The sequence below is a fragment of the Helianthus annuus genome, chromosome 13, assembly GCF_002127325.2.
Source record: "Helianthus annuus cultivar XRQ/B chromosome 13, HanXRQr2.0-SUNRISE, whole genome shotgun sequence".
NCBI lineage: Eukaryota > Viridiplantae > Streptophyta > Magnoliopsida > Asterales > Asteraceae > Helianthus > Helianthus annuus.
Genome location: NC_035445.2, coordinates 165,633,874 through 165,649,808, shown reverse-complemented (window position 1 = coordinate 165,649,808; position 15,935 = coordinate 165,633,874). Strand labels below are relative to the sequence as shown.

General features: G+C 38.4%; 1 protein-coding gene and 1 pseudogene across 1 annotated transcript; both read left to right on the top strand.

Moving 5' to 3' along the window:
- The first annotated feature begins 579 nt into the window (after positions 1-579).
- LOC110902320 lies at positions 580-9,374 on the top strand (annotated as a pseudogene).
- Positions 9,375-11,194: 1,820 nt separating this feature from the next.
- LOC110902322 (PKS-NRPS hybrid synthetase CHGG_01239-like) lies at positions 11,195-15,727 on the top strand. Its single transcript, XM_035982454.1, has 4 exons — positions 11,195-11,809; positions 12,900-13,956; positions 14,039-14,479; positions 14,562-15,727. Exons 2-4 carry the CDS (start codon positions 12,906-12,908, stop codon positions 15,725-15,727), a joined length of 2,658 nt encoding a protein of 885 aa, XP_035838347.1. The 5' UTR covers positions 11,195-11,809; positions 12,900-12,905.
- Positions 15,728-15,935: the final 208 nt, after the last annotated feature.

Here is a 15,935-nt window from a genome sequence, read left to right as displayed (position 1 = left end):
TAAGAAGTCATGAATTAGAATCTACTTTGGATAATCAATAAATACGTAAAAGGGATCAAATAAACTGAAATCTGACTAGGGAACTTTCAAAGGCCGTAGTTTCATTGTAGCTCCTTAAAATCAAGAGTGAATTTCAGGGATTATCCTTTATCTTTATACTCATTTTCAGGCGTTGTCCTTTATGTTCAAAATTGGCGAGTTTTGTCCTTTATGTTTTCATATCATACCCTTGAACGAGTGACCTGCTGACCTGTTCCTTTTTCAGGAAAGTTTATGTGCTTTTATCAACTAAGTATGTTATCTGTTCATAAATGTAGAACTGTAGTTTGATTGCTGTGTATATATTTGTATGTTCCATCATATGTACTATGCATATTGCTCAGTTGTTAGCTGTTATCCATACAAACCCTATAGGTTCTTCAATATCCACATTTTCATTTTATTAAACTAGATTACTTTTTACTATTTGTTTTATTAATATACAACGCCTTAATACTTTTTGTGTCCTACGTTACGTTTCTAATATAACTATCTTTTACATGGCCACTCACTCTCTGTTGGATTAGGTTAAAGACTCGAATGGGGGTTGACATGTCAAAGGTAAAGTGTTACAACTGTGGGATCTACGGGCATTTCGCACGTGATTGTCGAAAGCCGAAGATGGAAAGATCTGACAGAGACAACAACTCCCGAGGAAACAATTCAAGACCTCAAAACAATGCATCAAATGTTGCCTCCAACTCAAGTGCTCGTTCAAGTGGGTCTGAAAATCTTACACCTTCGACAAACAATGCTATGGTGGCTCAACCTCTACAGAGTGTGACCGAACCTTATGACTGGGGTTGTGCTTTGGAAGACATCTCAGGAGCAATTGTGTCACAAGCATTTATAGCAGAAATTGTGAACGAAGAAGTGTATGAAGAAGTTGTAGAAGAGACTAGTATTGAGGAGCTTGCGGTTGTAGCTGAAGTTCTTGGGGAAGAGTTGGATTCGGTGAATGTTGCTGAGAATGAAAGTCCTTCGATCGAAGAGACTATTGAGAGGCCTAGCAAGCCTAGCAAGACAGAAGATGGAGAAAAAGGAGAACGCTTTGAATTCAACATCTCCACAGCTGAAATGCAGCAATTTGCGGATGCAGAAGCTAAAAGGTTGGAAGAAAACTCCGTAGAAAACGAGACTTGTGCATTCATGGATGGCATTGAGGTAAAATCATCTTCTGTAGATAAGCGATGTGCTAGATGTGTTGAGTTTGTGACTAAGATTGATAGATATGCACTTCATAACACAAACTTAATTGCAGATTTAGAAAAATCCAGAGAACTCATTGCGGTTTTGTCTAATTCGGATAAAGAACAGCGAATTAAGAAAAAAGCGCTGAAAAATGATATCTCTGAATTTGAGAGACTTGTGGCTAAGGGAAATCTTAAAAATCAGGAATTAAAATCCGAACTTGAAAATAAGTCAAAATTCTGTTTTGGAAAAGAACAAAATCATTTTGGAAAAAGATAATCTGATTTTAGATTTGCAACGAAAGATTGAAAAATTCAGGGATTCATCTGAAGTGATGAATTTCTGTATTAACAGCCAACGTCTCAAAGAATCTGAGGAAGAAATGTTTGGCGTTGGTTATACCAAGGTGCCTCCTCCGGTAAACCATAACTATACATCGATGCCAAGCATTGATCCTGAATTGGCAAACTTTGTGCCAACGAATCCTCTGACAGTTGAACCACAAAGTGAGTCAGAATCTGAGCCAAATGAAGTTACAGACTCAGATCAGTCGAAGAAGAGTGGAATTTCTAAGAAAAATGAGGTGAACCTTGAAAACATTGAAAATTTGATAAGCAACAAGATTTTGGAAATTTTCAATCAAGTTCAAAATGAGAAATCAAAACCAAAGTCACGTGGGAAAAATAAAAAGGCCTTGAAAAATGTCCCTAAAATCGAGTTTGTTAAAGGGGAGGATTTTATCAAAGAAGATGTAAAAATTGAAACAGGTTCCAACTCTCAGTTTGTGAACCAAATTTTGAAAAATCCCACCAATGCCTCTTCATCTTCGACCGATCATGAGGAACGTCCGAAGAACGCTGCGAAAATTCGCAAATGCTACAAGTGTCGTGGGAAGGGACACTTAGCAGCAGACTGTCCAGATGACAGGGGTAAATCACTTGTTGATCCTGATCAAAAGAAACCTTTTGTTGACAAACCACAATATGAATCAGTTAATGTTGAAAAGAAAAATGGTAAAAATCAAAAGGTTGAGAAAAACAAAGTGATTAAACAAGAAGTAAAACCAGTTGTTAAACCAAATGTTAAATCACAACAAAATCAGGATCAAGAGGAGAAACCCACTATTAACCGTGGGGACAGATCAGAAAATGTACCTCAAAGACATGATACTCGTGAGAAAACCCCTCACAGACGACAAAATCATGTCACCTTTCAAGGAGTTGAGAATGACAAACGTTCTGGAGGTTCGAACAACAACTATGCTAGACCTCATGCACAGAACAGATTCGTGAATGATCGAAATGCATCACCCCCCCGATTTCCAAATCAAAGACCGCATTCGGATAATCATCCACGATCATTCTCAAGACACGAAGATGCTCCTAGATTTGGTAGGAATTTTGAGCCTCCCAGGAATCAAAATTACAATTACCAAAACTATGGAAGCCGAGGGTATGGAAACTCTGGTTATACCAACAGATCATCAACTCCATATAATCCACGATTTACGGGGACTCATTCCAACAATTTCCGAAATGGAAATGGTGGACACAGAGACGATGATGGTTATTTCAAAGAGTTTTCTTATGTTGACGAATCAGGACGACCCAAGACCATCATGGCTTAGGTCCCACACTCTAACTAAATTTTTGTTGGGGAGTGTAGGAGCAGCTGAAGAGGGCTATCTATATTTGGTATATCGATAGTGGCTGTTCCAGACACATGACAGGAAATAAAGAATTATTGAACAATTTTAAACAATTTCGTGGTGGTTATGTGAATTTTGCCGGTGAAAAGGGTGGTTATATCACCGGTGAAGGCTCTGTGTCAAAAGGAAAAATCACGCTGCATAAAGTGAACTACGTTGAAGAACTGAAGCATAACTTGATGTCGGTTTCTCAAATCTGTGATAACAAGTACACGATGTTGTTCACTGATAAAGCTTGCTTCGTTTTGCGTCCGGGATTTGTTGTTCCTGAAGATTGGATCGTTATGAGGGCTCCAAGGGTGAATAACACATATGTCATGGACATGCGCCCGTTGGTTAACTCATCTGCTCCAATGACTTGTTTACTTTCAAAGGCGACTGAAGATCAATCGTATCTCTGGCATAGGAGAATGGGCCACGTGCATCTGCGAAAAATGAACCACTTAGTGAAAAACAACTTAGTGTTGGGGGTTCCTTTACGTAGTTTCAATATGCACAACAAATGTTAATCATGTGAAAAAGGAAAAATCAAACGAAAGCCTCATAAACCGAAAACAGTTAACTCAATCCCAAAACCACTTGAGTTGCTTCACATGGATATTTTTGGCCCGATCCATGTTGCTAGCATTGGTGGCATGTCTTATTGCCTAGTTGTCACTGACGATTTCTCACGTTATTCATGGGTATTTTTCTTAAAAACAAAGGATCAAACCGCTGGTATTTTAAGAGACTTATTCAAACAACTTGAGAAAAATTATTCACTTCCTATTAAGAAAATCCGAAGTGACAACGGCACTGAGTTTAAAAATCAGTATATGGATGAGTTATGTCGGGAAATGGGAATAATTCATCAGTTCAGCGCTCCATATGTTCCTCAACAAAACGGAGTTGCAGAACGGAAGAATCGTACCCTAATTGAGGCGGCCCGCACTATGCTTTCTGAATCAAAATTGCCAATTTTCTTCTGGGCCGAGGCGGTGAACACTGCATGTTATGTGTTAAATCATGTGCTTACTGTCAAAAGAGAAGATAAACTTGTTATGAATTACTTGAAAACAGGAAACCGAACCTATCTGGTTTTCAGCCTTTTGGGATTAAGTGTGTTATCAAACGCACCAAAGATACTCTGAAAATGGGGGAAGTTGGTGAAATTGGGTTCTTTTTGGGTTATGCCAATGGAACTCCAAACAAACGCGTTTATAACATCAAGAAGCGAACAGTAGAGATCGTGTTTGATATAACTCCTTTGAGTTTCGATCCTCCACCGTCCGAATTCGGTCCCAAAAGCGGTTATGATTATGATAAATTATTTGATTCGTTTGATCTTCCTGATGTTTCAGAAGAAGATTCGGAGGTTGTATACACACATCTTGTGAACAAAGATGAAGTGGATGCGAGCTGGAGAGCAAGTATTCCTACTAATGTGTCTTCGAGTGTTCCAGTCGCTGATTCTTCGACCGTAAATGATGTTGTTGCTGAGCAGATCCCTAATGCAGCTGCTCAAACTACAAGTGGAGATCTATACGTTGACTTTTCAGCATATCCAAATGTTGATGCGTCTTCTGGCAATGGTGGAGCTTCTAGTAGTAATGCACATGCTGAGGGGGAGATTCAATCAAATTTGGGAAACAATCTTCAAACTCCTGCAATCCCGATGATGAGAAAGATCCCGAAGTGGATCCGACTCTATATCGAGCAATGATAGGTTCATTGATGTATCAAACTGCTTCTCGACCAGATATTATGTTCTCTGTTTGTTTGTGTGCTAGGTACCAATCAACTCCGAAGGAGTCGCACTTGAAAGCTGTCAAGCGTATTTTCAGATATCTGAAAGGGACGCCTAAGCTTGGATTGTGGTATCCAGCTGAAGGTGGTCTGGATTTGATGGCGTATGCTGATGCAGATTTCGGAGGGTGCCGGATGAATAGAAAGTCAACCTCTGGCGGCGCACAACTTCTTGGAAATCGTCTTGTCTCTTGGCAATGCAAAAAGCAAGTTGCCGTTTCTCTATCTACATGCGAGGCCGAGTACATTGCTGCTTCAAGCTGTTGTGCTCAGGTTTTGTGGATTCAGCAGCAAATGAGGGACTACGGTTTGAATTTTACTCGAACTCCTATCCTTGTCGATAACAACTCTGCCATTTCCATAACAAACAATCCAGTTAATCACTCACACACTAAGCACATAGATGTTCGGCATCATTTTATTCGCGACTGTGCTGAGAAGGGTTTAATAGAAGTGGTTAGGGTAGGCACCTTGGATAATCTTGCCGACCTGTTTACCAAAACAAGGGTTTAATAGAAGTGGTTAGGGTAGACACCTTGGATAATCTTGCCGACCTGTTTACGAAAACATTCGATCGGGCTAGATTTGAAAATCTGGTCCGAATGATTGGCATGATCAACCCAGAGTAAAATGCTTTCAAAACTCGCATAGAAACTTTATTTTATCTTTTCTGTACAGTTCTTACCGCTTTCGAAAAATTGAAAAACTCCAAAAATATTTTACTTAGTTGTAGGATAAATTTTCAGAAAAATACAAAAACATTTGAAAAATCTAAAATGAAGTCGTGTTGAGATATAAGGGAAATGATAGTACATCGGTTAGTCGTATCTGGTGCAGGACTATGGCTATATACATATATAAAGGTAACCGTTAAATGTGACAGCTTCATTATACGTTGCTTCGGTAGGTTTTACGCGTAAATAAGAACTTGTCTTTGGTATATAAACATAATGAACTGCGTAACTCGTGTGGCGCATCTCTCGGATATATGGTCTTGGTACCGTAATTTCGTTTGATAGATTGCCGAGGTTCTGAGATACGTGGTCTTTATGCTGTTTATCATCTGGGTATCATGGTTGTTTCTTTTACCGGAAATCAACGGGGACGCAAGTCTAGATCTTCCATGATACCACACATACGTGTAAATATCTTCAATACATGATGCATTCGACCCAAATAAGTGATAAACAATCACAAGTCCCACAAAATCATGCGGGAGTCAAGTTTATCGTCAATAAGTGATCCTATCACAAATGACTTGCTCCTGTGCCCTTTGCATCTGAAATCCAAATAAGTGAGTATCTCACATTAGCTTATACATCAAAAACAGATGATAAATGGTATACTCACCAGTAAGATGATCTCTCGCGCATACCTTGATACGGGAGTATATTCTGAGGTGGGTAAACATAGTTACTGTCAGCCTTTAAGACACTTAATTCTATATCTCGAAAACAGTGTTCGAAAGCGTGCTAAAACTTAAGTGGACCACAATACCGTTGAACGTCTTGAACTGTCAACATCATACTAAAAGATTAAATTTAAATGCTATGGTTCTTGTGTTGGGTACTGACAGTAAAACCGATATGATTCCTTTGCTCCGACTTCACAAAAAGATAATTAGTGTAAATATGTTCTTAGGTTTAACGTCTTTAATTTAGTTCAAATTGAAAAACCACAAAAAGATTTTGCTTTCTTGTTTCTATGTGCGAGTTATCTTATTAAGAATACTCTAGGGTTGTGAAAATTGTTTAAATAAGTTATTAAATGTTGGTTGTTTAATATTTCAATTGTTTATTCTGGGGTATTGGAATTTATTTTTGGGATCCAGGTTTGGGCCGATGTCTCCAGGGTCAAGTTTCTTAATTCTGGGTTAAGTGTTTCAGGTCTGGATCGTTCATCTCAAGATGGGAGATTTGGAGAAGCTGTGTGCGTCTGGATCGTGCATCTCAAGACTGGGGAAGCAGTGATTTCTGAAAGAAAGTGACGGTTGAGATTGCTAAAGTGCTGGATCTGATTTGGCTTGCCAACTTAAGGGAAGCACATCTGAAAAAGCTTCGGCGCCTGCCTCTAAATTACAATGAAGAAGATCGTGTTCTATTCTGTGTGAAGAACAAGGTCTGGGCAGGAAGTAGTTCTCGAAGAAAGGATGAAGATCTCAAAACCAATGAAGACCATGCACTGATCAAGGGGGAGTTTGTTAATGCACCTTAGGTGATAAGTGCATGACTCCCATGCTACCAATGTAAGTTTGAAGATCTCAAGTTCAATGAAGACCATGCACTGATCAAGGGGGAGTTTGTTAATTCACTTTTGGTGATAAGTGCAAGTCTTCCAACATTTAGGGTCTTTATTGTACAAGTGCCAAAAGTTAGTCCCAAGAAGTTCCCAGGGACAATTTGTCCAAGTTTTGGAAGGAATTTCTTGGTCAGAGTTTTATGTAAAGTTGGTCCCAAGAAGTTCCTAGGGACAATTTGTCCAAGTTTTGGAAGGATTTTGTTTAGTCAGAGTTTTGAATAGTTATAGCTTTTGTCTGAGTTTTGTGGCAAAAGCTCTGAGCTTTGTGCTATATGTTTTGTCCGGGCTTTCTAGTTAGTCTTGAAAGTCCGGGTTTCACCTTGTATATATACTTTAATATGGAATAGACAAGGTAACGATTTCTGTGTGAATTTCTGTGCCCTAATCATTGTGTTTTGTCTAGCGGCGCTTTGTGTGAGTGACGTCATTCATCTTCATCAAGAATACTCAGTGTATTCTTGATTTCTCTCTCAAATCCTTGCTTTCTAGCGTTTCATCTACAGTGGTTGATCATCAGGTGGATTCCGCACACCTGTTGGTTGCTTTAGCTGAGTGAGATCTTGGATTAGGAGGCCTAACAGTTTTCATATCATACCCTTGAACGAGTGACCTGCTGACCTGTTCCTTTTTCAGGAAAGTTTATCTGCTTTTATCAACTAAGTATGTTATCTATTCATAAATGTAGAACTGTAGTTTGATTGCTGTGTATATATTTGTATGTTCCATCATATGTACTATGCATATTGCTCAGTTGTTTGTTAGCTGCTATCCATACAAACCCTATAGGTTCTTCAATATCCACATTTTCATTTTATTAAACTAGATTACTTTTTACTATTTGTTTTATTAATATACAACGCCTTAATACTTTTTGTGTCCTACGTTACGTTTCTAATATAACTATCATTTACATGGCCACTCACTCTCTGTTGGATTAGGTTAAACTGGGAGCTGTGTGTGTATAGGGACCCAGATGGGAAAAAACAGTCGATTCATCAGTCAACATCCAATTGAAAACAGGGTACTCTGTTTTGGGCATCCGAGCAGCCGGTTTCGTCGGAATCCATGTCAGTGCCGCCTTGAAACGCTGTGTTGACTACGTTTTATGGTTAGACAATTGTAAATTATTACGATCCTACCCACAAAAGGGCATCAACATTTGTTGGAAAAAATTGGGATTTTCATTGTGGAAGGGGAAATAAACGACACGGTTTTGCTGACCAAACTCTTTGAGGTAATACATTTTACCCATGAGATGCATTTAGCTGCTCAAGCTAGTGTTAGATACGCGATACAGAATCCAAAATCATATATTCATAGTAACATTGCTGGTTTTGTTAATGTTCTTGAAGTATGCAAAAATGCAAATCCACAGCCTGCAAGTGTTTGGGCTTCTTCTAGTTCTGTTTATGGGTTGAATACAAAAGTACCCTTTTCAGAAAAAGACCGAACGGATCAACCCGCGAGCCTATACGCTGCAACGAAGAAAGCGGGTGAAGAAATCGCGCATACATATAATCATATCTATGGGTTGTCTTTAACGGGTTTGAGGTTCTTTACGGTTGGATCGTGGGGTAGACCGGACATGACTTACTTTTTCTTCACTAAAGATATCTTGAAACGAAAACCAATACCCGTCTTTGAATCGGGTAATCATGGAACGGTTGCACGTGATTTTACGTATATTGATGATATTGTAAAGGGTTGTTTAGGTGCTTTAGACACCACTGAAAAGAGTACAGGAAGTGGTGGAAAGAAGAAAGGAGATGCACAGTTTAGATTTTTTAATTTAGGGAATACTTCGCCTGTGCCGGTTTCGGATCTTGTTAGTATTTTGGAGAAGTTGTTGAAAGTGAAAGCGAAACGACGTGTGATGAAGTTGCCTAGAAATGGTGATGTCCCGTTTACTCATGCGAATATTAGTTTGGCGCAAAGGGAGTTTGGGTATAAACCAACGACGGATCTTCAAACGGGGTTGAAGAAGTTTGTTAGATGGTATGAGAAGTATTATGGTTCGGGAAAGAAGAGTGATCATTGAGGCAAAAAGTGGTAAACTTGTTCTTGAATTCTTATTCGTTTTGATATGTTTTCAACTGTTGGTATATGATGTTGCATCAAGTAAGGAGGAAAGAGGGATCTCACACGATGAACAAGTTTTTGTGGTCCATCGTGGTCATCATTTGAGAACTTTGCGTTCTTGTTAACTAGCGCGAATGTAATTTATTGTAGTAGTATTATTGTTGGATTCGTGACTAATAGAGCAAAATTTATTTGGTTGGACTTTTGTATCATTTCATGGTATTCAAATAAATAGAACACATTAGTTTAAATGTTATGATGTTTCTTGATTGAAGGTTGACTTGCTTTGTTTGGTTTTTTTTTTAATTTTCTTTTTATTATAAATTTCTTGATATGAGTTTGGTTTTTAACTTTTTATGATCTCTTGATAATTTTTTTTTCATTCAGCTTTGACTTTTATGATATCTTTTGTTCTGTTACCTCATTGCTAGTCTTTCTTTTTCTGGATACCGGATCCATGAATGGACAATATTTTTATAAACTTTATAAGAGATATTGCAACATGAATGGATACCATTTGAGTTACTACCAAGAGAATTACATGTTCTAGGACACAAATTTGTTGGAATATTGACTTTGTGTGGATCACAATCAAACTAAGACTTAGCGAATACCCTAGATCGATTATCAGTTAGTTTGCAATGGAATATTAGTTAATCGATATGTCAGCTATCACTCTTTTAAGCACAAGGTATTAATAAAAATTGAATGTTTCATAATACAATAAAAAATTACAGGCAATTTCCTAGCTAACACTCTAGCTATGAAGAGGGTTACTTGCATATTTCCTCTAAAATATGCACACACCGAATTCACATTTAACTGATTGACCCAAGAAGCTATGGGGTCAAGTGGCAATAAATTCAATGCGGACTCGTGTATTCATAATCTTGTTGTGATTTACATAAGTGATAATTATGTATATCTTAACTGAGTGTCTTATTCCAATGATAGGCTGACTTGTGGCATCTCTTGTTCCTTAACGAGAAATCTTTATCAATCTTCACCAGATTGGTGGGAAGTTCCTTTTATTTTCATCAGAGGTAACTTTCCATCAGACGCAAGTTCCACTGATTCTTCATCAGTTATAAGTTACCATCAGAGGTAACTTAGCCCATGAGCGACCATACGCAAGCTCTAGGGGTTCCTTCAGTGGCAAGTCTTCTTCATTATGAACCTCTTGTCAATAATAAGGCTCCCACCAAGTTAACAGCCTGAATAAACGTATAATTATTTAATTCAAGATCCATACGTTTTTACAAACCAACTAAAATAAGTAAAATGAGGGAAAACCTTGAGTTCAAAATCGGAGCTCTAGATGGCGAAATTGGGTCCCGTGAGTCGTGCTTTGTCTATTGCATTTGTCCAACAGCGCGGCTCGTTGAGACGTATAACTCCACATGTGATGAAAGTTATGCCCTTTTCAGTTTTAAACCATTTTCTAGCTCACTTCTGTTTGTCTAGTTGCTCCAAATACGAGTCTGGTAAATCATGGATCAACTCCATATCACCATCAACGTAAAGATTAAGCATCATTTGTTACCTTCCACAAAAGCATATGAAAAACTGCAACATATTACTTCACTTTTTTTATTGGCTCTCACTATCTGCACACCAAGCCAGGCTATCTGCACACTTAGGGTTTAGATACGCTGCGTATTGACCAATACGCAGCGTATAGGGTTACCTGAATACGCTGCGTATTGACCAATACGCAGCGTATATAAGTGGTAGGTACACGACCAGACAGTCAAACCTAGTACCATGTCAAATCAGTCTTAAATAGGGTGCGTATTGATCAATACGCAGCGTATTGACAGACTGATTTGACCTGATACGATGTTGTCCAGGGCACGTGAATAAAGTAATACGGTGAGTAGGGATCAATACGCTGCGTATTGACATGCCAGATGAAAGTCTATTTATCCCTCCATTCATGTCTGTTACCCATACGCCGATATATACTTTGCTTTCCTTTTCATATACTTTGCTTTCCTTCATCTTCTTCTTAAGTAAATTGTTTGTTTTTTGTTCAACCTTGTTAAAATGTCATCATTTTGGAAGGATAATTATTTCGGTAATCGCTATTCTAACGACACATGGGGATCAAATGCTGCCAATGAGGAGGAGGAGGTTGTGTCTGGAGTCCCTGTTGATCAAGAAACACAGTTGCCAGACTTGAACAAGACTCCCACTCCACCTGTTGATGAACCAAATTACCCGGTGCATCAAGTGTGTCCAGATTACGGATACGGGTATGAATCTCCGTACGTGCAACAAAGTGGATACGGTGCTGAGAATGCACCTGTTGATGAACCAAATTATCCGGTGCATCAAGTGTGTCCAGATTACGGATACGGGTATGAATCTCCGTACGTGCAACAAAGTGGATACGGTGCTGAGAATGCACCTGTTGATGAACCATATTACCCGTCGCAGCCATCGTATCCGGGTTATGGGGTATACGGGGACGAAGGTGGATACGGAAGTTACAGTGGATACGGTGGTGATGGTGGATACGGGGGTGAAGGTGGTTACAGTGGATATGGGGGCTACGGTGGATACGATAGATATGGGGGTGACGGTGGTTACAGTGTATACGACAGTGTATACGATAGATATAGGGATGAAGTTGGATATGGTTATGAGTCCCGTAACACATCACTTTATGAACCATCTACCCCGAGCAATCCATTTCAAGTAAATGAGGTATCATTATTATTATAGTTAAAAATGATATAATTATAATAATTATTATTATTGTTAAAATACTTTAATTATAAATATAATTATAAATATTATTATTATTGTTATTATTATTATTATTATTATTATTATTATTATTATTGTTGTTGTTGTTGTTGTTGTTGTTGTTGTTGTTAAAAATATTATAATTAATTAACAAAATAATTATAAGATTTAGTAAATAAACAAGTTAAGAAAGTTAAGTTAATAAACAATTTATTTTTCTTCTCTAAATAAATAAATTAATAAAAAAATATTTTAAATAAATTAGTATTGTAAATAAATAAAAGAATCATGAAATTGATTTTTAGTTAAAATGGTTAGTTTAAACCTAACTTAGTTAGTTAAATCATAGTTAAAATGGTTAGTTTAAACCTAACTTAGTTAGTTAAATCATAGTTATATCCTAACTAGGTTAGCATTTAATACAAGGGACCACTAACTGAGTTAGAGAACTCAGTTAGTCCAGTTAAGTGCCAAAAACAAAAAAAAGTCCCTGAAGTTTCAAATTTTACGAAAATAGTCCCTGAAGTTTCCAAAAATTGACAAAACAGTCCCTGAACTTTCGAAAATTGACAAAAATGGTCCCTGAACTTTCGAAAATTACAAAAATGGTCCCTGAACTTTCGAAAATGGACAAAAATGGTCCCTGAACTTTCGAAAATTACAAAAATGGTCCCTGAACTTTTGAAAATTGACAAAAATGGTCCCTGAAGTTTCTAAAATTGAAAAAAATGGTCCCTAAAGTTTCTGAAATTGACAAAAATGGTCCCTAAAGTTTCTGAAATTGACAAAAATGGTCCCTAAAGTTTCTAAAATTGAAAAAAATGGTCCCTAAAGTTTCTAAAATTGAAAAAATGGTCCCTAAAGTTTCTAAAATTGAAAAAAATGGTCCCTAAAGTTTCTAAAATTGAAAAAAATGGTCCCTAAAGTTTCGAAAATTGACAAAAATTAGTACCTAAAGTATGAGTTTCGATTATATTATTATTATTATTATTATTATTATTATTATTATTATTATTATTATTATTATTATTAACGTAACCTTTTTTAGCGTTTCATGTCTCTAACTGATTTGAAGAATTGGGTACAAGAAACGGGAAAGGATAATGGTTACGTAATTGTTACCCGCCGATCAAAAAATATTGGCGGTACTACTGGGATGGTATGGCTTGTGTGCGACCGTAGTGGTGAACACCGTAGTAAAGCAACAGTTAGGAAAGCTGGTAGCAAAAAAATCGGCTGCCCGTTTTCATTACTCGCCATCCGGGACGTGACGAACGACACGTGGGAGTTAAAAGTGGACTGTGCGAACCATAACCACGAACCTACGACGAGTCTGTTGGGCCACGCTTTTGTGCGAAGATTCACTAAAGCCGAATACAAGCTAGTGGAGCAGCTAACTGCTCAAAACATGGAGCCACGTATCATATTTCAAACCCTAAGAAAGCAGTTCCCCGACAGCCTGCACGTTCAGAAAGACGTGCAAAATGCGGTACAAAAAATTAGAGCGACAATAATGGACGGAAAGAATCCTATTCAGGCACTGGAAAGCCTGCTGCATGACCGCCGATTCATTTACGACACCCGACAAGATCCCAAAACAGATGTCGTAACAGAGATTTTCTTTGTTCATCCTTATTCAATCACTATGTGGCGTGCATTCCCGCACGTGATGTTGATCGACGCGACCTACAAAACAAACCTCTACAACATGCCATTTGTCCAGGTTGTGGGTATGACGTCGACTGGGAAGTCTTTTTGTATCGCACATGCCGTTATTTGTAAGGAACGAAGGGGTAACTACGTGTGGGTGCTTGAGCGGATCAAGTCAATATTGCATGAATGTATGATGCCGCGTGTGATAGTCACGGATAGGGAGCTTGCCCTGATAAACGCGTGTTCTAAAGTATTCCCGGACGCAAAAAGGCTTCTATGCCACTTTCACATCCAACAAAATATAGCTAGAAAGTGCAAGGAAGGGTTCGATAAAGAAGATTGGGGGAAATTTATGTCGTACTGGCGGACATTGTGCGAATCTTCATCAGAGCCCATGTACAAGTACAACTTGGAGAAAATGTATAACCGACTCGTGGTTGCCAACCGAGAAAGTAAGTGTTCCTTCAACAAACGACTCACCCAATCTATTATATTTCACACACGCTTTTACATTTCATTATTTTATTTTTACAGGTGTCTATGATTACGTCTACGAAAACTGGCTCAAAGACTATAAAGAAATGTTCGTTTATGCGTGGACCGATAAGTGTCGCAACTTTGGTCAGCGCACCACCAACAGAGTTGAGAGCCAGCACGCAAATTTAAAAAGATACATTACGCGCGGCAGTTCATTGGAGCGAATAGCAAGATGCATCATTGATATAGTTGAAACTCAGTATGATGAAATACAAAAAAGTTTCACTGAGAGCATCGAAAAAACGATGAACCACCATAGACACCGAATGTTGGACAACCTACGTGGAAAGGTTTCCCATGAAGCATTTGATTTGCTGGAAAAAGAGCTACTGAGGAAGATGGATGTGTTGCGGAAACTTAACGCATCATGTGGTTGCCATATGTGGCTTAGCAAAGGATTGCCGTGTGCTTGTAGACTGGAAAACTACAACCGTACAGGTAAAAAATATTAAAACAACAAACCTTTTGTTATTTTGTACGATTTAGCTGTTTCTCACACCGTATTAACTTAACTGTGCAGGGCGTATAATACAACTCGACGAGATAGATGTATTCTGGCGCAAGCTTGACTTGCTCCCTTGTAAACTAGTAGACGAGGAGGTCGATATTGTAGCAGAGCTCAATAATGTGCGGCAACATTTAGAGGCGCAGTCCCCCGTTCAACAAAAGAGTATGCTTTCAAAGATAAAAGCGGTTTTCACCCCGAAATCGTCAACCAAGAAACCACCGATCGTCCAGCAAAACACTCGCGGTCGGCCTACATCAAAGAAAGTACAAGAAAGGCTAGATGAAGCTGCGAGGTTAGACCAAGCTGCGAGATACAGCTCCTATGGCGAGGACAGCAACGTAATTACCGCTTCCCCCAAGCATAGGTACGATTTACCCCGACACAGCTCATACGTACCGTCAGAGGGCTCTCGTCGAACTGGTTCGTTTGTGAAGTCTGAAAAACCTAAAATGCAACCAAACAGTTCAACAAGTTCTAAAAAGAAGGAGACGAGGGATGATAAGGTTTTTCCATTAATAAAAGGGGACGAGCACTTGTTATGCATTAAGAGGTTTAAGAATCAAATTCCATCAGAGTTTCGCTCTTACATATCGCGTATACAAGATGTGACCCCAGACGGTCATTGTGGGTACAGGTCTGTGGCTGTCGGGTTAGGTTTTACGGAACACGCATGGCCCAATATTCGTAGAGATTTACTACTGGAGATTGACCATAACAAACCGCGTTGGAAGCATGTATTCGAAACATATAACGAAGGAGACTTTAAACGAATACGTAAGAGCATCGAATGGCATTCAGTGAAAGGGTGCGATGAAAGTCACTGGATGGAAATGCCCCACGTAGGGCTTCTCATAGCGCAAAGGTATAATATTGTCCTCCACGTGCTAAGCATTGAATGGAGCTCTACCATCTTCCCATTAACGGATGCCCCACTAGATCCACGACCTCAAGCGATAACGCTTGTACATGTTCACGGGGGACACTTCATACATGCTAAGTTGGAAGGAGACTACCCCATGCCTTTAGTGAACCCGATGTGGTCGGCACATCGATCAATAGCTGCGAAACGGTGGGAAGAAATGTATACACCGCAGTTAGAGCACTACTACGAGTTAATGCATCCTAAATCAAAGCGAGACAAAGACAGAGAACCGAGTTTAAATGTTATCGAAGATTAAGCGGAAACTTGTAATTTTGTAAATTGTAGAAATTTTTTAATTTATAAAGTTTTTATCATTTTTAATTCATTTATAATTTATAATTTATAATTTATAATTTATAATTTATAATTTATAATTTATAATTTTTATAAACATAATTTTTGGATTATTTTTACTTTCTCTAAATACAAACCAAGAAAAAAAAAAAAAAAAAGGTCTTCTAAGG